Source organism: Pelodiscus sinensis, chromosome 2 (assembly GCF_052426305.1).
Source record: "Pelodiscus sinensis isolate ZL-2025 chromosome 2, ASM5242630v1, whole genome shotgun sequence".
Lineage (NCBI taxonomy): Eukaryota > Metazoa > Chordata > Testudines > Trionychidae > Pelodiscus > Pelodiscus sinensis.
The window spans coordinates 171,626,150-171,648,408 of NC_143053.1; the positions used below are offsets into that span (position 1 = coordinate 171,626,150).

At 41.9% G+C, this 22,259-nt stretch overlaps 1 protein-coding gene across 2 annotated transcripts in view; it reads left to right on the forward strand.

Moving 5' to 3' along the window:
- The window catches only part of ELMO1 (engulfment and cell motility 1), a 448,991-nt gene that overhangs the window by 423,548 nt on the left and 3,184 nt on the right, over positions 1-22,259 (forward strand). For both annotated transcript variants that reach the window (XM_075921743.2, XM_006124065.5), the window contains 3 exons: positions 4,730-4,837; positions 11,545-11,627; positions 19,755-19,832. In XM_075921743.2, coding sequence (XP_075777858.1) covers positions 4,730-4,837; positions 11,545-11,627; positions 19,755-19,832 — 269 coding nt within the window. The remainder of the gene's footprint in view (positions 1-4,729; positions 4,838-11,544; positions 11,628-19,754; positions 19,833-22,259) is intronic.

A 22,259-nucleotide genomic window follows, 5' to 3' on the forward strand; every position in this document is an offset into this window, starting at 1 on the left:
TGATACGTGGAATAATCCATCGTTTGCTTATTTCCATTCACCAGCTAGGCCTAATTTACAAAGCACCAATTTTAGTCCACTGATGTCTGATCCTGTACCGCTCTGGTTTGCTAGTCACAATTTTAACATAGTCCTTGGGTGCTGTCAGTGTATTGTTTTTGTATAATTAACTTAATCTTTCTGTCATCTTCTTATATCTTTTCTTAAGCAGTTTTATGTACTAGATCAGTGGCAATTCTTGAACTGTTACCCACTTTTTACCAGTTACCCCAACAATATGGGTAAATGTGTACACCCAGGAATTGCAACATCACTCATTCTAAATAAGTTTTGTCAGTGCATGTATACAATTAGATGAAACATTGGAGCTATGTCTACACTACAAGGTTTTTGAACAAAAACAGCTGTTTTGCACAAAAACTGGTGGAGAGTCCACACCTCAAGCACACTTTTGCTCATGTAAATCAGCAGAAGAGAAGGCTTTTGGCGGTACAGTTATTCCTCTCCCCACGAGGAATAACTCCTTTTTGCGCTACAGCTCTTGAGCAAAAAGGCAAGTGTGGACGCTCCGCAGGGGTTTGTTGTACAAGAAACTATCTGAAAAAGCACAGGTGCTCTGAAGGCCATTCTGTGAATGGCCATCAGAGCTTTCTTGTGCAAGAGTGTCCATGCAGTGTGGACGCTCTCTTGCTCAAGAGCACATTGCTTTTGCGATGCTCTTTGAGGAGTGGATGCATTTTTGCGCAAGACGTTTTTGCAGACGATCTCTTCTGCAAAAGGCTTCTTGCGCAAAAACCCTGCAGTGTAAATGAAGCCTAAGGGTCTTGTGCCCAACAATTCAGCAAAGGACCCTAGGCTATGGAGCATCTCTATCAAGAAAAATCAGACTTAGCCTAAAGCTAACAGTGTTCAGGGCAAAATGCAAGCTGCCCAGTTTTGATCTATTCATGCCACCACGGAAGAGAAAAATCTCCAGATAGCTGCACTGACCCACAAATGTGCCGAGTACAGAGATGAAGTTCCATTTTGAAATTCCATTCCAGTCTTTTAAATCCTAGCACAGTACCTTGCTGCCATGGCAATCATTTTTGAAAGCTCTACAGGCCTTCCTAGCCCTGATTTAAAACTACCTCTTCCTAAAATCAATTCAAAGGAGTAAGAACTTGCACTTGTATTTTCCTTTCATTTGCTTGTAGGCATTTGGAGCTGGAAGACAAAAATTGCATTTTTTGTCATCTTAACATTTTTGGTACCCTAACCATAAACAGGGTGTCCTCTCTCTATTAGTTAGCACCATTGTGTGAGGGTTCTTTTTTAGTATATCCTTTCATTTAGAAAACAACTAAATAAAAATGTTTACTAAACCTACCATGTAGTAAAATAGCAACATGCACTTGCACACCACTCCCATAAGCCAACATGGTCCCTTGTAGAGCGGAGATCCCTAAGGATCGTGAATCAAGCAGAAAATCCCAAAAGAAAAACAAGATCTATCTTCAATTGTTACTATACTGGTTGCCCTTCTTTCAGCCTGGCTAGGAGGGTCACTGGAACCATACAGCAGGTGGAATCTCATTAGCTACTTTTTCAGGTCTCATTTAAATCATGTCCTCACCTGCAAAGTTTTGCCCCGGTGGCAGCTATTAATGAAACTCCTGTAGAGTTGCACTGGACACACTGTGAGCTGCAGCCTATGATAATTAGTTCTTTAACTATCCTTTTGACATTGGGAATCATTTTACAGGCCTTCCTACCTAAGCTTTCTTAATTTAAAACTACTGCTTGCTAAAAATTATGTCAAGTAGGAAACACTTGTTTGCTTGGGGCTTTGAAGAAGGTTGTTAAAACACTCTAATCATTATTATGTTAATGATCTGGTCCATTTTAGGTTCTGCAATAACTCTAATTCATAGTCTTTGATGATTCTCTCCATGTTCCATACTGATTTTCTTCACTGACACCATCCACTTACTCATTGCCCAAAGGTATTGAGATTATAGTAAGGTCATGCTGAATTTCAATAGGAAGAAGAGGTTTTTTATCATAAGACATAGCTCGCTAGATTCTTCTGTACTGTTCAAAATTGTAAAACTGTCTCATGAATAGATGAGGTTGCAATTAGAATGAGAGATTATATTCTGCTACTGTGTTTAATAGGAATGTCTCTTTTATGGACAAAAAGGACACGTTTTTTCCAGTGCTGGATGGGGGTAGAATATGTTTCTTTTAAGCATTAGGTATAAAACATTTCTGATAAAACTCCCTAGAACCAGAGGTTCAAATTCAGAAACAATGAATTCAACCATATATTCTTCCAAGACTAATAAATTGAATGCCAAGCAGTTTATCATGTGTGGGTCTGCCATATAAGACCATATTAGCTAAGGGTGCTGTTTGCTTTCTTAAGAATCCACTATAAGATTTTTATTAGACAAGAGACTTGTGGTTTCGCAACTACTGTTTCCCTTCTCCTCAGTGCTATGCAACAAACTCTGTGCTGGTTCCCTGTAGCCTTCTATCATAGGGATAGCTGTGTTTCAGTGGCACTTTATGTCTGTGGCATGAGACTCTAAACCCAGGCACACCAAAGTAAATAAATTAACCCTGGGATTGCACCACATTTAGGCTTATGTAACTGAAATCAGAATATCTCACTATACTACATAAGGAGCTCTGAGTTATTTCAGGAGAAGGTGCTACATAAATGTAAAAATATTTGCATTTCCTATTTTCCAAACATTTTTGCACGTTGACTGAGTGGGGGGGGGGGAGCTAATACACAATGAAAAATAGCTAAAAGGGTGAATCATGTACACAGTTTGAAAAATCCGTGATGTTCAATTACATCTCCCTTTTACGTAATTTATTTTAAAGCATAGACTGTGGAGGATATTAGAGGATAGCTAAAAACATGTGAATCCATTGTGCTGGTAAGGTACTCTGGGGCAGTATCAAAGCTAACCTTTTCCCATGAATTAGCTCATCATTGGTGCCTCTCCACTGGTAGAGAAATGTTGGCAGTGTTAATATAGACAATATTAGGCAGCCACTAGCATATTAACCATTTTGTCCAACCTTGCTCAAAGTTTTAGGAGTTGTGTAGTTCGGGGGTAACAAAAATGCCTCTTTGACAGCTTACTGTGGTCTGTGAAGCAGTATGGTTGGTATCTGGGAGTATGTCTACACTGCAGAGTTTTTCCAGAAAAACTACACTTAACGTCCACACTGCAATTGCCTTCTTTCAACAGAAAGTCGAAAGAACACAGGGGTTTTTCCAACAGCGGTAAACCTCTTTCTATGAGGAAGAAGCCTTTTTCCGAACGTTCTCTTTCGGAAAAAGGCATGCGTGGGCAGGGGAGAGGGGTTTTTTTTTTCAAAAGAAGAGGCCTCCAGGGAAAAGCACAGTGTGCCCGGGTGGCCACTCTGTCCATTGTAATCACAACTTAAATGTGAAATAGCGTCCAATCAATGTGGATGATATCTTATGAAAAAGCAGATCGCTTTTTCGATGCACTTTTGCTGTATGGATGCTCTCTTTCAAAAGAAGTTTTTTTGGAAGATCTCTTTCGGAAAAGCTTCTTCTGAAAGAAACCTGCAATCTAGATGTAGCCTGGATGGTGCTGGCATGGAAGTCTGCAGTTATCCTTTCAGAAAGGGCAGTGGTATAGAGAGGGTGTTATGCATCTGGGAGGGGAGAGGGAGAGACAAAGGCAAAACTGCGCCAAACTGTGCAGCCGGGGCAGCAGAGGCTCCCAAGCCAGGGACGCTGGACTTCTGGGCAGGCCTTTGAAGTGCCTGCTCGTGCTGCCCAGCCCTGCCTTGGCACAGCTTGTCTCCAGGGAACAAGTGGCCCAGCAGCTAAATAGGTACCCCCGCTAGTGCGGCACCTGGGGGCAATTGTCCCCCCCTCCCCCGCTACGCCACTGAGAAAGGGAATTGGTGGGCACCTTGCTCACTAGTTAGTATTTTAGCTTGGCTTTGCCAGCAAATATTAGTGGTAGCAGGTCATGGCAATATTGCTCAGAGGAATAATAACTAAGGGAGCTGCAGATGGGAAGAGGTGTACATATACTTGGGCTCCAAGAGAAGGCTGAAATGGAAAAAAAAAAGACAAATAATATGACTACATTTGTGTACATACAAAGCAATGATTTGTTATCTATAGACAAAGGCTTTGGTTGATGTAGTTATTGAAACCAAGGGAACATTATTATGTTGTATAACACAGCGAATGTACATGGTGCTTTACAAAGCATAGGAGAAGACAAATGCCACAGTTTTCAAATGTAAACAGTCATTTTGGTTGCTTCATTTGAGACTTCTTTAATGGGTCTGGTTCTTAATGACTCATCACACTGCACTTCCTCCGAACAATCCCCTTAACGGTGACCAAATTAGGCAGCCAAAGTCCCACGTGAAAACCTTAGCCCATGTCTCTTCCGGGAAGAGTTTAAAACTAAGGAAGCTGTTCTTGTTCAATATTGATTTTCATGAACTGTGGCTGACTGAAAATAGAAATGCTGCAAGAGGCCCAGTTCAAAGACACTGCTTTAAAACTAAGTGAATTTTGTGAACAGGCAAAGTCCTTGCCCTCTTCACAACAAATCACGTGTTTACACAATATTACTTCCCTGTGGTGTAGCATATTAAATGAATAACTTTTTTTCCTATGCTATCAGTGATTAATATGAAAACAGATGCTAACCTTTTTAATGTATTGTTTCATCAGATAAATTTTGGTATTGTCGATTGTCACCCAATCACAAGGTCTTGCACTATGGAGACTTGGAAGAAAGTCCACAGGGAGAAGTTCCCCATGATTCTTTGCAGGACAAATGTAAGTCATGTACATATGGTGACTCTTCTATTAATTTTTTTCTTTTGCTTTTAAGACAATGCAATATAAATATCTCCATTAATGGGCCCGGTATGCTATGCCTTCTCTGGTTAAGGTATATCTCAAGTAGAGATCTCTGCGCAGTCTGTAAAAAGTCTATCAGACTACACTGATTGTATTTTTAAAGGCTATCCAATTGCAGTTCTCCCCAGAAGGATGTGAGCAGTTTCAGTCCGTTTATGCCACCATGTGGGTTGTTCATCTGTATTCTCCTCTCTAGCTTCATCTTATTTCAAAACCAAAAATGAGTGGTCAGAGCTTGTCTTTGTGAATCCATAGGTGGCATAGATCTGCTCTTATGGTCCTGGAACTTGTGAGATTTGGGTTCAGTTCCAGGCTCTGTCACCGCCTTCCCCTTTGTCCCTGAGAAAATTGGTTCTTCTCTTATTACATCAATTCCTCATCTTTAAAGGAGGGACAATGATTCTCCTCTCCCTCATGATGGTTGTGGGAATGTATACATTAACGAGTTAGTGCTATACCAAGACTCCATGGTGGGGGGGGGGGGGGGCATAGGAGGATTTAAATAAAAACCATGGATGTTTTTGGAAGTGTTCACGTATCTCTCACAAGTTTTGGAAAGTGTCCATGAGGAATACACACTCTGGTTTCAAATGAGTCTTTACACGTTTCCTACATAATAAGTAGCACAATTCATTCTCATTGCCTTATCTGGCTGCATATGTCAAATAAAATCAATTTGGAATCATAGGCTGAGAAGCACCTTTTTATGTGAAAACAGCTGTTCCTTACTGCTATAAATGGTCTAGTCTCTGGAACAGGAATTCATGATGGAGAGCAGATGAAGGCCTTACTCAAAAGTTGAGACAACTGGCTTGATTACAATGGTTGCATGTGCTTAAGTGATACACTATTCTGAAAAGTGGTGTAGCTTTTCTCTTCACAATGTGTGTTCTCCTCTGTGCCCAATCAATAGAGCATGTTCCTCTTGCATAGCTTCCATACAGAGATTTAAAGAGAGGTTTTCAAGAGCACCTAAAGGATTTAAGAGCCCAAAGACCTATTGAAAGTGTCTGCATTAGCTTAACACATAGGGGCTCTTACTATAGCTCAGGAGGTCCCAGATTTGGTCTTTGATGATGGCCAATATCCTAGTCATTACACATGACCTCAAGAAAATGAAACCAACACTTAAAGACTGTGTAAGAATAATGTCATTGTATTTTGTCCTTTTTAGTAATTGATGTCATGCGTGGCATTATTGTATCAGTCACCTGTGAGTAAAGATCAGGCACGTTTATTCTGCTTCTTTAGTGCAGTAAAAGAATAATTCTGCAGATTATGGGAATTTCTCTAGCCTGGAAGCTAAAAGAAGTAACTTCAAAACCTAAATGTCTTGCACTGATTAATCAATTATCACAAAAGTTTGGGTTAATGAAATAAAAAGCTTTGTTCTGCGGCCATCCTGTTAAAATGTTTGGATGCTGCTTTGTGCTCTCTTGTGAGGGTAACACATCCAACTGCAGTCTCATAACAATCACATTCACATATTTTCACTGCTGTACAGAATTGCCTCAAGGGTGCTTCATGCTTTTACTGGAATCCTTTGTCAGAATGTAGGACAGAGTTTCTTATCACTGCACTAAAGCAATGGTGCAAGGAGAAGCTATTTGTCTGGTCCACAGGTAAAGAAAATATTACAGTTGCTTTGAAGTGAAAAATGAGGCTCTTGAACTGTGGTTCTAGTGACTGGGCCCCAATCTCCATAAAATGTGTATGTCAGAGGACTAAGTGAATTAGATAATGGCATAATTTGAGGGTGAATCATCATTCCTTCTGTGCCACAGTTTTTTTGGCTTTGGGGGGGACACACAAATTACCACAACAGCCATTGCATCGTGAATTTGTTTAAATGGGACACAAGGACCATCCAACTCATGTAAATAGAACCCATTGTTAGAACTGTTGTTCTTAAGTACGCCATACAGAACTGGGTTTAGGAACCTACCAAACCTGTGACCAAATGCAATCTCCCTAGATTTTGAGTCATCCCTCAAGAAATGGTGGACTACAGAGATCTGCTAGCATCTGAGTGTATTTACCTACACTCTCCTAGATGTAATTGTGCTCTCCATTGTAAGCTTTTGGGACTAGACTTCTTGCTTCTCCTGACCATCCAGTGAGCAAAGGGGAATAGATAGTGATTCTTCTCTCTTCCCATTCCTCAGTGCAGTAGGGGAAAGAGGTTGTGGGAAAGGAAAATTAGATGGAGGTGACTCGTGGAAGAGAGTCCTCTTTGGCTGCTTACTAAATCTGGATGAACTGGTACAATCAGTTCTCAAAAACATCTTCTTTCACATCCAGCTTACTAAGAAACTTGGTTCCTTCCTCCCTGCTTTCAGAGAGGTAGCCATGTTAGTCTGTTTCAGCAAAACCAACAAGGAGTCCAGTGGCATCTTAAAGACTAACAAATTTATTAGGGCGTAAGCTGCAGTTCACTTTGTCAGATGCATGAAGTGAAAGATTCAGGTGGCCAGGATATATAAATAAATACAGAAATGGGAGTGTTATATCAGTGCTAATGAAGCTAATTCAATCAGGGTGGATGTGGCCCACTTTCAATAGTGATAAGACGGTGAGAATACCTAAAGGGGAAAATTACTTATTGTAATGAGAGAGCCATTCCCAGTCTCTATTTAGACACGTTCTGATGTTGTCAAATTTGCATATGAATTGCAGCTCAGAAGTTTCATGTTGCAGTCAGTTTTTGAAGGTTTCTTTGCTTAAGAATGGCAATTTTCAAATCTGTAATTGTGTGTCCAGGAAGGTTAAAGCACACTTCTACTGGTTTTGACATGTTAACATTCTTGATGGCTGATATGTGTCCATTTATTCTTGTGTGTAGAAACAGTCTGGTTTCTCCAATGTACATAGCAGAGGGGCATTGCTGGCATATGATGACATATATCACATTAGTAGATGTGCAGATGAATGAGCCTTTGATAGTATGACTGATTTGTTTAGGTGCTGTGATAGTGTCACTAGGGTAGATATGTGGGCAGAGTTGGCAACAGGGTTTGCTGCAGGGATTGGTTCCTGGGTTAGTGTTTCTGTTGTAGGGTATGTAATGGGTGAGGAGTATTTCTTTCAGGTTGGAAAGCTGTCTGTGAGCAAGGACTCACCTGCCTCCCAAGGTCTGTGAGAGTGAGGGATCGTCATCTAGGATAGATTGTAGATTCTTGATGTTGTGTTGAAGAAGTTTTAGCTGGGGGCTGTAGATAATGTCTAGTGGCATGCTGCTTTCTTTGTTGGGTCTGTCCTGTAGTAGGTGACTTCTGGGTACCCACCTGACTCTGTCAGTTTATTTCTTCACTTCCCCAGGTGGGTATTGAAGTTTTAAAAATGCTTGATAGAGAGCCTGTAGGTGTTTGCCGCTGTCTGAGGGACTGGAGCAAATGCATTTGTACCTTGGGACTTGGCTGTAGATGATGGCTCATGTGATGTGTTCTGGATGAAAGCTGAAGGCATGTACATAAGTACAGTGGTCAGTAGGCTTTTGATATTGGGATGTGTTTATGTGACCATCACCTGTTTGCACTGTAGTGTCCAGGAAGTGGAGCTCTTGTGTGGATTCCAGGCTGACATTGGTGGTGGAGAAGAAATTGTTGAAATCCCAGTGAAATTCTTCAAGAGCCTCCTTCCTGTGGATCCAGATGAAGTTGTCATCAATGTAGCACAAGGGGGTGGGAGGCATTGGGGACAAGAGCTGCGAAAGCATTGTTCTAAGTCATCCATAAAAATGTTGGCATACTGTGGTGCCATGCAGGTACCCATAAGCTCTATACCTTCCATCATTTGAAGGTATAAATCTTCCCCAAATCTGAAATGGTTGTGGGTAAGAACAACGTCAAAAAGCTCAGCAGCCAGTTATATCATGACATCATCAGGAATTATGGATGGCTTGCAGTCCAACTTTGTGTGGCATGTTGGTGTAGAAAGCTTGTATATCCAGAGGGGCTAGGGCAGTGTTTTCTGGAAGATCACCACTGGATTGTAGTTTCCTATCAGTGACGTCTTGAAGATAACTGGGAGCATTGGTAGCATAGGGCCTGAGAAGGGAGTCAACAGCCAGATTGTCCTGCTGTAAGAATTCCAATACTGGACACGATGGGCTATCCAGGATTTCCAGGTTTATGGCTCTTAGGTAGCAGATAGAATGCCCGTGGTCTGGGCTCTAAGGATGTGCCTGTGAAGATTTGTTTCTGTACTTCTTCAGTTAGTTTCTTGACTAGTAGATAGTGTAGGGATTTTTGCTACTCCTCAGTGGGAACTGAGGACAGTGGCCTGTCGTGTGAAGAGTTGCCTAGGAGCCTCCCATTCGTAATCTGACCTATTCATGAGGACTGCAGCATCTCCTCTGCTAGCCTCTTTGATTATAATGTCAGCGCTGTTTCTGAGGCTGTGGATGGCATTGAGTTCTGCACAGTGGGGATTTTGGGGCAAGTGATGCCGTTTGTCCACAATTTCAGCCTGTGCACATCAACGGAAGCACTCCATGTAGAAGTCCAGTCTGTTGTTTCAACCTTCAGACAGAGTCCACGCAGAATCCTCCTTCTTGCAGCTTTGGTAAGATGGTTTCTGGGGATTAACACACTGTTCAGTGGCATGGTGGAAATATTCCCTGAGTCAGAGATGGTGAAAGAAGGCTTCCAAGTCACCGCAGAACTGTATCATGTGCATGGGGGCAGAATTACATTACAATAAGTAGTTTTTCACTTCAGGTTTTCTCACCTTCTTATTACTGTTGAAAATGGGCCACATTCACCCTGATCGAATAAGCCTCATTAGCACTGACGTAACACTCCCATCTCTGTATGTTTATATAAATCCCTGCCATCTGAATCTTTCACTTCATGCATCTGACAAAATGAGCTCCAGCTAACAGAAGCTTATTCACTTATAAATTTGTTAGTCTCTAAAGTGCCACCCAGACTCCTTGTTGTTTTTTCCCCCCCAGAGTAGGAGCTGACCACAATAATCCATGCATTGGTCATATGGCATCTGAAGCAGAATGTGAAGATTCTGCATAGGCTCCCGCTGGTACAGAATGCAGCTGCCCACCGTTTTTCTGGGCTATATAAGACCCATGCTCAAGATCCTCCACTGGCATCCAGTCAGATTTCAGTGCCATCTTAAGGCCTTGGTCTTCATTTTCAAAGCAATGAAAGGATCATGCCCCAGCCACATCAAAGATCAAATTATGACATATGAGTCACTATGACAGATGCTGTCTCCTGGGACAATGCAAATCACAAAAGGCAGGGCAAAGCATGTGAGATCTGCGGATCAAAATTCTTGTCAGTGAGGATTTGGCTATGGAACAACCTTCCAGATGAGATCAAGTGAATTCAGAGTCTGACCATCTTTAGGAAATGTTATGGAGCCTTCATTTTAGAGAAAGTCTTTTCACCATAAGTGATACTCATATATCAAACACACCCTCATATTCCCAACGCTCTCCCAGACCCTCAAAAAACCTAATCCGAGTAGAGTGTTGACCCTAGAAAGAGAGAAGTGTCAATGACTCCATGAAGTTCACTAGGGAATATGCTCTAGCTATCACTGTCTTTATTATGTGGAAGTTGCTGTGATATTCCAGTGATGTATTATAAAATCCTAAAGTAAACTGAGAAAGAAGAGCTTGAATGGATAATCCCAGGAGTAATTCAGTTTCTTGAAATTTACTATATGTAGAAAATCCATTAAAATTGCACTCTAGTTTAATATTTTATGTTGTCTTTTCAACCATAGCACTGTGAGTGGTACAATAGCTCATTGTCTTGGCTGGAGAAGACACATATATAATTCATAAAATATATGTGCTGCTGAGTCCATCGGGGGAAAAATGCATTCTCTACTGTCGCATTTCCTTTAGAGATTCTAAAGGCTCAAGCAATAACAGACATTCATATTATTGTCCTGTTCTGTATGATGCTTTTCCAAAGTCACAAGATAATGGGTTATTTATAAATTGTAGAAACTTTCTGTCATTCACTGACCATATTATATTTAGAATATATAGATTTTCCATAATGTAATTGCTGCTGGAAAATTGACTTCCATTTAAGGACAGATGCATTTATCGCTGTGTTCTAGTGGCCTCACCAAGTTTCCTCCTGCAGAAATGGTGATAAGTGAAACTTTTCAAAACATTTTGAAAATGAATTTACTTTAAAAATGATTTTAAAAAAATGGTGGTTGAACATTATAAACTTTATATAGTTCCCCCACCAAAATAACCAGAGTATGAATGAGCAACTAGACATGGGTAAACTGTAAAGCAACATTGAAAAAGTTTTATATCTAAGCTAACCAGGCAGGTACATGTAATGTGTTGTCTAAAGGTGTGAGAGTGCATAAAGTCTACACACATCAAAACTGAATCAAATTTCCTTCAGGGAAGCCAGAATCCTGGTTCACATTTCCATGTGGACATGTGAAACCTGAATCCTTTGTCAAGGCTCAATAATGTCTGTTTTAGTTGTTTTGCTTAGTTTTCTTTCTCACAGCAGACTCTGGTAATGGCATAATAGCTGGAATTTTTGACACGGTGCTTTTGCCTCTTTTTTTGACAGCACAGCTTTTAAACATTTTGGTTATGCTCATTTTCTTTTTTTTGAATGCAGTACCTGTGGCAGATATAAAAGCAGTTGTGACAGGGAAGGACTGCCCTCACATGAAGGAGAAAGGTGCTCTTAAACAAAACAAGGTATGAATTTCAAATTGTTATAATCATTCACTCTGAAGAGGACAGACTATGAACTTGACCTATCCTAAAATAACTCCATTTGTATGTCTCTCTCTCTCTCTCTCTCTCTCTCTCTCTCTCTCTTTCTCTCTCTCACTCACACTCACACTCACACTCACACACACACACACACACACACACACACACACACAGTCTCTCTCTCTCTCTCTCTCTCTCTCTGTTTCTGTCTCCATGTTTTCATCTTGGATCCTGAGAGTCAAATTATTACACAAGCATACCTGAATGGCCACAACCTTGTATTAAAATTTCATGGTATCTGTGCATTGTGGTGATTGTGGATAAGCACAACATGGGGGAAGAAGTTATCAGCAGTGCTCATTTCTGCTGGGTTCCACAGAGTCTAACAGAGTAGTAATAACTATTGATGAGTGGGGTCTAACAATGTCACCTGCTGAAATGTTCTCATGAAACAAATAAGTTGTGCTTACCATATTCTCTGATGAATCTCTTACTGTATCCCTATCGCAGACTAAATGTTTTTGTCCAGCTGATAGTAATTTCCAATTGAGCTCTGCTAGAAAACACAGGTGTGAAATGAATGGTGCTGCAATATGATGTTTGAATTGTAAGGAGGCAGTGATATGTTCACTTGTTACATTGGGAGTGAGAAGAGAAGACAGTATGTTCACATCTAGATTAGGTTTAGGCTATCTTTCAGAATTTGGGCTCAAGAAATTCAAGCTATCACTATTGTTTACGTTTCATATGGCTAAAATCTTGTGGATATTTTTTTTTTTTTTTTTTTTTTTGCGAGATGTTAGCTCCAAATTGAGGAGAGGTTGGGAGATCAGATGATCCTAGGAAAATTCTGCCACCTTTAAAAAATAGAAATTCTCATCCAGGTAGTAAGACTGTCATTAACCTGTGCTGCATCTGAATTTCAGTGGGAGAAATAAAACCCTCATTGCTTTGCATGTGACTTGAAACCAGGGAGATTTGAACATGAATTTATCAATGTCTGAAACTGGGAATGTTTTAAAGCTCTGTTTTGGATCTAACTCTAGTTGTGATACTTAGAAAGATTTTGAGACATGAAATAGTAAAAATAGGATTTCCTGCCTCAGTAGTGTTCAGTTTAGGGGGAAAAGTGTGTATTTGATGTTCATGAAAGTGTAGGGTTAGTGACAGATCTGGACACAGACACCATAGTGATAGATGTAGTGAAAGCTTCCCCACTTTGCCTCCCCCCCCCCCAAAAAAAACCCCAAACCATTGCAATAAACCTTTGTCCTTCCATTCCCACCTCTGATCTTTTCCTAAAATGAGAAATGAGGACACATGAAGACAGCTGAAACACAGGAAAAGTCATTGTTTGCTCAATGACTGCCGCTAAGGTACAACATTGGTGAATGCAGGGTGACTGGAGGGACAGACCATCTCCAAAGCTCTGCTTGCATACATTTCCCATACAGGTAACGAATATCAGTTGTATTGGGCTCACATAGCAAAACAGTCATTCTGAAATATAAAATTTATCCTGAATTTCTTTCACTATAGAATGTTCCTGACTGAAAACGAAAAAGTCCTTATCAAATGAAAATCAAAATCAAACAAAAAAAATTGTCTGAATTAGAATACAAACACACAGATGCACCCAAGAGTTACACACAGATCCCACCTCTTGCTGCATCTGACACACAAACAGTGTTTGGCTGTGGCAGGTATATGACATATTTGAAGTATTTTTAGTGCTTCCTTATCTTGGCATTCATTTTTCCACACAACAGAGAGCAGGCATAAAGTGGGTGGTAAAAATGGTCTTCATAAAGGAGGGTTAAAGAAAAGTTTAATTCTGTATAGCAGTGGTACAGATTTGTGTACTCTCAACTGTCAGTCATGTTCCACTTCCTAGGGTAAAATTGTAATGGACTGGCATAAAGCTGCTAACCAAAGATGTGGATATCAGGAATTGATGAGTAACATAATTACAGCCATAGCTTGTGCATTCAGTTTTGGGTACAGACAGTAATAACCTTTCTCATGACTCCATTCATTATACACTTGACCCTCTAATCCGGTAGCCTTGGGAAGTAGGCTATGCTGGATTATGGAATTTTCCAGAAGGTGAGGGGGTGTGGTGAGGAAGGGAGGGTGTATGAGGGGGGTGAGGTGCAGGATGTGGGTGTGAGGAGGGGGTGTGGTGAGGAAGGGAGGGTGCATAAGGAGGGTGAAGTGCAGGATGTGGGTGTGAGGGGGATGAAGGTGTGCTTACTTTGTGTCCTGCTCCTGGGAGCACATGTGGCTCCGCGTCCCCCACCGCCTCCAGACCTGTGCTTTCCTGCACTGCTGTTCCTCTAGTTGGGAGGGAGGGGGAGTGGCAGCGTACAGAGCTGCTTCTTCCCTGCCCCATGCCAGGGTCCAAATCATGAGTGTTCCTGGATCAAGGACACCTAGGTTATAGATGGTCAAGTGTATTGATTTTGTCCATGCCTTCATTTTCCTCTTTGGGAAAAACAGAATTTGGAAGGGTAGTTATTGTGTAAAATAGACTGGACACACAATGTCTGTAACATTGTAATAGTCTGTGCAGAACATGACAGCACTGCTTAGATAAATTTCAGTCTAACTCCGTTTGATGGATGAGAATGAGGTATCAAAATCTCACAAACCTTGTTTTCTTTGTATTTCACAACTGAAGAGTGCATTTAAAAAGACATCTTCATAATGTTATGCCTTTTGGGAAAGAGAACAAGCACCTTAATGTGTATTCATTGGCAGAAAAGAACATTAAATGAGAGAATGCCAGTGTTGCAAAAAGGAGTAGATTTGGCAGAATGTTCTTAACAGTGGCTTCATCATATAGCCATTTGCCAGTATCAGCCTTTACTCGTCTAGTGGGGGCATTTAGAAATAAACAGAAACAAAGCTGAACTGGAATGTGGTTGCAATATGAAACCATAATGACTTGGTCGACGCAGATCTGAATTCTTGGCTGCTCTTGCTCACATTTTCAATTCGGTTCAATTTTCAAGGCTCGCTATTAGGCTCATTTGTGCCTCTCATGTAATATTAATATATTTTATGCAAATTAATGGTATTGGATTTAAAAGCTATTTAACAAGAAAAGTATGAGAGACCTGGTCATCTGATCATTAGTATTCCCCATCCATCTCTATCATTTGCTGAGTTGGCAAGCTTAAAGAGTATAAGAATTGCCCAGATAGGATCAGACCAAAGTTCCATCTGTCCCACTATCCTGTCTTCTGACAGTCGCCGATGCTAGCTGTGTCAGAGGGAATGAACAGCGCAGACAATCATCAAGGGGTCTGTCCCATGATCAATTCCCAGCTTCTAGCAAACAGAGGCTAGGGAGAGCTGGAGCATGAGGCTGGCAGATCTACCCTCTGTGAATGTATTTAATTCTTTTTGAATGCTACTGTGGTTTTGGCCTTTATAACAAACCCTGGAAACAAGTTTCACAGGCTGACTGTGAATTGTGTGCAAAATGCTTTGGATTATTTTAAACCTGCTGCCTGTTAATTTCATTGGGTCATTGTACTATGTGAAGGAGTAAATAATACTTCTTTATTCAGTTTTCTCCATCTCTGGGTGTGTCTACACATCAACCTCATCATCCTAAACTTGAAATAAGATTTGCAATTTGTGCTATGCAAATTGCAGATCTTATCTCAAATCTATTTAGAAAAAGCTTATTTTGAAATTTGGCACATCTACACAGCACCATCCCTCATCCAACGAGATTTACTGGGATGGCAAAATAGCACACCCGTTATTTCGAAAAATATTTCAAAATAACGGGCAGCTTGTGTAGATGTACCTTTAGGTGCATTTTTACTAAGCAGAAATTAGTCTGATATTCCATTCTTCAGAAACATTTGTTCTCTTTAATTTCATCTTGGTTATCACAGAACAAGAACACCAGTGCCCATTTTAGATAGTATACTGTGGGAACCATACTGCTCTGGCATGTGGATAAACTAGATGACTTAATAAGCCTGTGGTTCCCAATATGTGATGTGGACTCTAGGGACCATGAGACCCCTCATGATGAGGTGGAAGGGTGCTCACATGGTGGGTTCAGCCACGTGTGACCGCTTCGGCTTCTCAGCCTTAGGCAATGGCAACATAACAAATTAACCAGTAATAAGTCTGATTTTCAAATCTGCCCCGCTTCCTTATCCTGTCTCTGAATGGCCCTCACAATGGGATCAGACATAGCAGCAAAAGAGACAGACATTGTGGGAGATGCGATCTGCTCACATTTATTCTGTGATAGATTCTTTATGAGGCTGGGAGTGGTCAGTAATACTCTTTAAGCAGAGTGTTCACTTTCCATTTCAATGAGAGACATATCTCCGATTCCCAGCATTGATTCCTCTTGTAAATACAGAAAGGAGTAGAGACAATTTCAACAGGAGAGGAAGGGAGGAGACCGAGTGAAAGTGAAACTAAGGGAGAGTGAGAAGTTAGAAACAATGAAGGAATGGGTGCAGGAGAAGAAGAGAAACAGAATAGGAAGAAGAGAGAAAATTGGGAAGATTGTAAGAAAAAGAATGAATCTGGAACAAAAAGAGGACCTTGTGGAAAGAGTTGGCAGGAAGAAGAGGTTGAGAAATGGATTTTCACTGAGAGGCCGAAAAGGGAGGAAACAACAATGAGAAAGTTAGTGGACTGAATGGAAAATTGAAAGTAAAACCCAATGATAAAAAACAAACCTGAGAAAATGGGAAAGGCACAGCAAAGAGAGAGAGAACTGAGCAAAATGGTTCCAAGATATGGCAATAACTGAAGGGCCAGGCATGTGGGATACAGGTCGGAGTCTTCAGCCCAGGTGATGAGTTGAGATGAAGCATTAGTTGGAGAATTTTGTGAAGGGAGAGGTCTGACAGAAGCCTTCTTTGGCAATTCATCCCTCCAGCCAAGTTATACGCTGTGGCTACGTCTAGACTGGCATGATTTTCCTCAAATGCTTTTAACAGAAAAGTTTTCCGTTAAAAGCATTTGCGGAAAAGAGTGTCTAGATTGGCATGGATGCTTTTCCGCAAAAGCACTTTTTGCGGAAAAGCGTCCATGCCAATCTAGACGCGCTTTTCCGCAAAAAAGCCCCGATCGCCATTTTCACGATCGGGGCTTTTATGCGCGAAACAAATCTGAGCTGTCTACAAAGGTCCAGCTGCTTTTGCGGAAAAACTTGCCAGTCTAGACACAGCCTGTGTTTCCCAAACCCCTCCTGGGGCACACACTTAACAGAGGCCCATCTCTGTGCCCTCCAACAGTGTTCCTCAGTCTGTTCTCTGGTCAAGAGTGGTGCCTCTAAGGCTTCCTCTGCTGGACACTTCTTCCTTGCCCTTACCTTAAGCTTTATGTTATAGTCTCACCATAGTCCAAGGCTATGTCTAGACTGGCAAGTTTTTCTGCAAAATCAGCTGTTTTTGCGGAAAAACTTGCCAGCTGTCTACACTGGCCGCTTGAAAATCAGCTGCTTTTGCCACAACCATCCCAGGGGGCTTCAGGGCCTGATCTACCCCATCATAGTGACCTTCTTGAAATTTAGCTTCATATAACAGGTGGCCTCCCCTGTAAATACATACTCTTCTCTGCAGAAAAATAAAAGATGAATTTTATTTTTACGTCAGTTTCATGACAAGGCATTTTCTGATGTCAGTAATTGATGACACTCTAAGAAAAGAAAATGCCAGGTTTGTGTGGGCAGAGGTAAATTTGGGTTCTGGAATGAGGATCATTACTCTTAATAAGATATGCTTGACAGACATGCCTAAAAGAGAACATAACTGTGTGAACTATAGCAATTTGATAGTTGAGTGCATCCGTAGAGCCAGGAGCTCTTGCTGCTTCTGGGAATTAACCCAGAGAGCTCGTTTTGTGTATTCTTGAAACACGGCAAGTCTAAGATAATACCCACACCTGTGGAAAACAAGGATTTTTGCTTTGTAATGCTAAAGTCTCAGATCAACCAGAAAATAGGTATAGGGTACAATTTAAATTTTGTCATCTAGATTCTGGTCTTTTTACCCCAGTATAAATCTGGAGTAACCCCGCTGACATCAGTTTTGCTACTTCAACTTTACACTGTATAGCTGTGATCAGATCTGGTCTGGTATATCTGCTGTAGCCACCATAGATTTACAGTTGTTTCCTTTTTTACCCTCAGAGGTAAATGTAGGAAGCCACGTTCCTTTTGTTTCTAACATTTTAGGGATGATTATTGTGTGGATCTCTTCTCTCATTCTTCAAGAGAGCCAGTAAAGACAATCCGGGTTATGGGGCCACTGACCAGGATGAAGCGAGGGGGCAAAAAGAGATGGCCCTTGATATGTAGGGGATATTTCTGATTCCACCAAGTAGAGGCTACGCTAATCATTTCGCTAATGACTATTAACATTAGGTACAAAAATAGTAAGAATTCATGTTGAGACGTGCCACGATAACTGATATACCACATCTACTTCCTAGACTCAGCATATGAAAATACCACAGTACCTCAGACAACAGAGCAGTCACTGTTGGTACGTGCTGAGTATTTATTTACATGGGCTAGCATTTTCAAAGGAACCTGATTCCCATGAACCTTCAGTGAAAGTTGCATGTTTAACTATCTCCCTTAGATTCCTTTGCAAAATTCCAGCTCAGGTACTTAGTGGAGGAAACCGATTAACTCTCCCCCTTCCTCCCCCAGCTTCCCATTAAACATTATTTGGGATCTTTATAACTGAATAATATGAACAGAAATATTTCAGATATCAGAGGCAGCAAGGCTGGGGGGGGGGGGAAGGAGCCTGTGCTGGGGGAGCCACCTTAAAAGCCAGTTCCCAGCACTGTTTCCGAGGTGCCTCCTGCCCCCCCCCTTTTCCCTGCGCTGCTGCCTCTATCAGTGGCAGCAGAGGGGGGGACAAGGGTCTGCGGCAGCCAGGGCTGGCCATTAACAGAGCCTGCTCCGGCAGCAGCCACTGTCTGCAGAGGTTCCGAGCTCCCTATTGGGACCCTTTGCGGACAGTGGCTGCTGGACCCAGTGTGAGCCAGGAATGGGCAAGCTTGGCTCAGTCCCGGCTCACTCCAGGTCCAGGAGCTACGCCTACTGTGGCTCTGCAGCTTAAATGTAGTAGGAGCGGGACTGCCTGCCCAGCCAGCTCTTACTACCTTTAAACTGCAGAGCGGCCGCGGTGGGTAACTCCCGGAGGATTCCTCCCTTATCAACTAATCGTGTAGTCAACAGAAATTCTATTGAGTGCACAATTATTTACTTGCTTCCTAACATCCCTACTGTGGGCCAGATTCTTGCGTGCAATAGTGGAAGTGAGAGTGAGGAGAAAGACTTAGGTAGCTTTTCACCATGTTTCTGCCTTCCTTATATTATTCATGACAACTCTGTGAAGCTACAGAGCTGCTTTATGCTACAGCAGTTTGCACTGACCCTCCAAAGGGCATTACGTTAGTGGGAATCACCAGACTGCAGGTCTGTTTTAACAGGCACCCCCCACAACATGTCCCTGACTCTGGTGGGGGTGGCCCTGAGGAGGGAGAAGACCAGCTATGGCAGTTTTATGCCCCATGGGGGTTTCCCCCAGCGTGGTTGAATTCAAACCTGTAAGGTACACGTTTGCCATTTCTGGTTCAGATGGCAACCAAAATGGCAGAAACTCCTGAGGATAGATAATTTAAGATTTCCAGCATTGATGATGACACAAATACCACAAAATGTACTGTCCTTGTGAGAAAACTTGTGGTCTAATGGTGCCAAAACTTTTGAGATTTTGGTGCGGCTGGTCTCAAAACCTAGCCATGGCCAGAACCCAGTATGCAACCCCACACTGTCACTGTTACTCACTTCAGATGTTTAGCCTTGTCTAAACCCCCTTTGCCACAGTGTTGCTTCTGTTGTCAGTGTTTCTTGTGATATGCTGGCACCAAGGCGATGTTAGTTGGACATGAAGCAGAATTTCAGGTGAGTAGCATTTTTGTTCGGGTTCATGTAGCAAAGTATTTCAGTTTCCTTCAGAGCTCTTGTCAGGGAAGAGAGCAAGGTGTGATTGTATGACTCTCTCATAGACTTCTAATAAGGGTTTCTTTATGACTCTGTTCTTCCAGGAGGTGCTTGAGCTTGCTTTCTCTATACTGTATGATTCAAATGGCCAATTGAATTTCATCGCTCCTGATAAGCATGAGGTAAGCTGGGATTTAAGTAAAGGAGGGAGGGATGAGATGGAGTGGGGTACGTAGCTCTCTTGCCTCTATAATGATTATAAGGTATCAAAGACAGTCTTTTTGTCCTATGTCTCATCAGCACCTAACACAATGGAGTCCTGGTCTATGAGAGGAGCTCCTAGGTGGTACAGTAATACAGATAATAACAAAACACAAAGAGACCTCTCTCTCTTCTCCTGTTTTCAGGTCCACTAACAGGGAGAGGAGAAGGGAGTAGTTGCCCCTGGCCAGCTCAGTGATTCCAAGGGGCTCACAGACACCACTGCTGATACTGTGGCAGTGTTTGGAGCCCCGTGCCTTTTAAATTACGGAGCACCGTGCTGTGCACTCTGTGTGCCTTTGAGGATTGGGGGGGGGCACACCATGCTCCAGGAGGTACGAAAGGCTGGCTGCCTCAGCCGCACCTCGTCCACCCAAGGCCAGACCCCCTCTAGGAGCACAGAGATATTCTCCCCTGCCTAGCTTAGGGGAAGAATGGAAGCTGTCATCTCCCCTGCCTGTTTTGGGTAAACTGTGCTCATTCATAATTCCTCCTCTTCCTTTCCTGGTTTGGGAAAAGCTCTTCTTAATTCAGTCTAGCTTGACCATTGGAGAGCTGACAGCTCTCCCAAGTGAACAGAAATAAAACTTCTGTCTTCTCCTGGGCAATCAGTAATCAGTTCATACAAGATTACAGAATAATTAAGTTAACCTCAGTATGACATTCCTGCCCTCTACTGTCAAGACTGTTAAACAGGCATCATCAACTCTTCTCATACCCTCAGTGGAGTTTATGGATATAAACATGGCACTGGCCTTTTATGATACTGAATGGCATATCCCCCTGTTTTCAGTTTAATGTCGTTAACCTTATACATTCTGCTCTGCTGCATTCATGGTGTGATATGGGACAAAACTCCATGGGCCAGTGGATGTTGGCATAAATCTAAAAGCAAAACAATACAACAGTCTATCCCCCAAAGAGGCATACACTTTGGAAATAATGGACAATTTCCAAAGTGAAGGTGAACATATCAAAATTGATTGTCTCAAAGAAGTTAGGCTTTCCAGATATAAACTTAGAAAGATGCTTAGCACAAGAAAGAACAACTAAACTGCATTCGGTGTGCAGCTTTAACATTTACAATTTTGGTTAAAATCTTTCAAATAGGGGTAAATTCTGATAGAAGAAATGAGTTGTGCTCATTTGGCATTTCCTGAGAATTATTTTTCACAATGTCACTTTGAAAAATTTTCTTTCCAAGAAGATGGCAAATGTTCATTAAAGAGAAGTTGACAATAAAATTTCTACAGCTCCCAAAGCTTTATTTACCGTTAAAAATGGTTGTTTTAGACGAGATATAGTCTTCAACCTCTCGACTAGACACCCATTTGATTCCTTCTGCCATAAATTCTGCAACAATGTAAATACAGTCCATGTCTGCTTTTAGTGACAAATTGTCATGGAAATTATTAAATATTTCAGTCACCTCTACTGAAAAATGCAGCCTATGTTTCCATTTTCTAACGAACTAACAAAGACCTTATAATCTTCTTCCAAATATCCTCCTCTTTTTTTCACCTTGACCCCGTTGTCCGGGTCACTTAAAACAAAAGTGGCATGCCTAAAAAAGTCTGTGTTTGTGACCAAAAAGTTAGCGTGAAGGCCAGTGTCAGAGCTGGGTCGTGGGAGGCCTGCATGCCATTTACTCTGTTGTGGTGAGGAGAACAGCAGCAGATGGGTGTTGAGCCAAATAAGGATACTAGGATACTGCTGTCCCAGCAGCAGCCACTTTCATGGCAGCCAGGGATGGCCACAGCCAGGGGCTGCTGCTGGAGCAGCCCCTGCATGCAGCCAGCTCGGGCCCTGCCAACGGGCTGATTGGCAGCAGTCTCCTTCATCCCTCCCCCCCTCAACCACTGTTTCTGATAGCGCAGTGGGGGGCACAGGTACCACTGTGAAGACGATGCTGGAAGAAAACAGCTTTTAAGCCAGCTCCCCCAGCATCGTCTCCTCTCCCTCCTCCGTCCCCCCACACTGCTGCCTCTCATAGAGAGGCAGCAATGGGTGGAATGAGTAGCTGAGTATGCCACTTGACTGCCTGATAACCTTGTGTTTATCAGGTAGTCGAGTAATTGTCTGCTAACTAACATCCCTACATTTATCCTGAGATATTTTTTCTCTGATTTTTAACAATATTATTTTTCTTTTCTTCTGCAGCACACAATCAGCTGTAGCTCTCTTTAAGTTTGCCTATAACTTATAGCACATGATTGGATAATTTTAAAATCCATCGTTTGGCATGAAATCTACCAGAAAGATTTGTAAGATAAAAATGCAGTTATGGTTGATTTAATTTTTCCCTTGCAAACTAGGACACATGAGTTCATGATTGAAATCTTTATGAT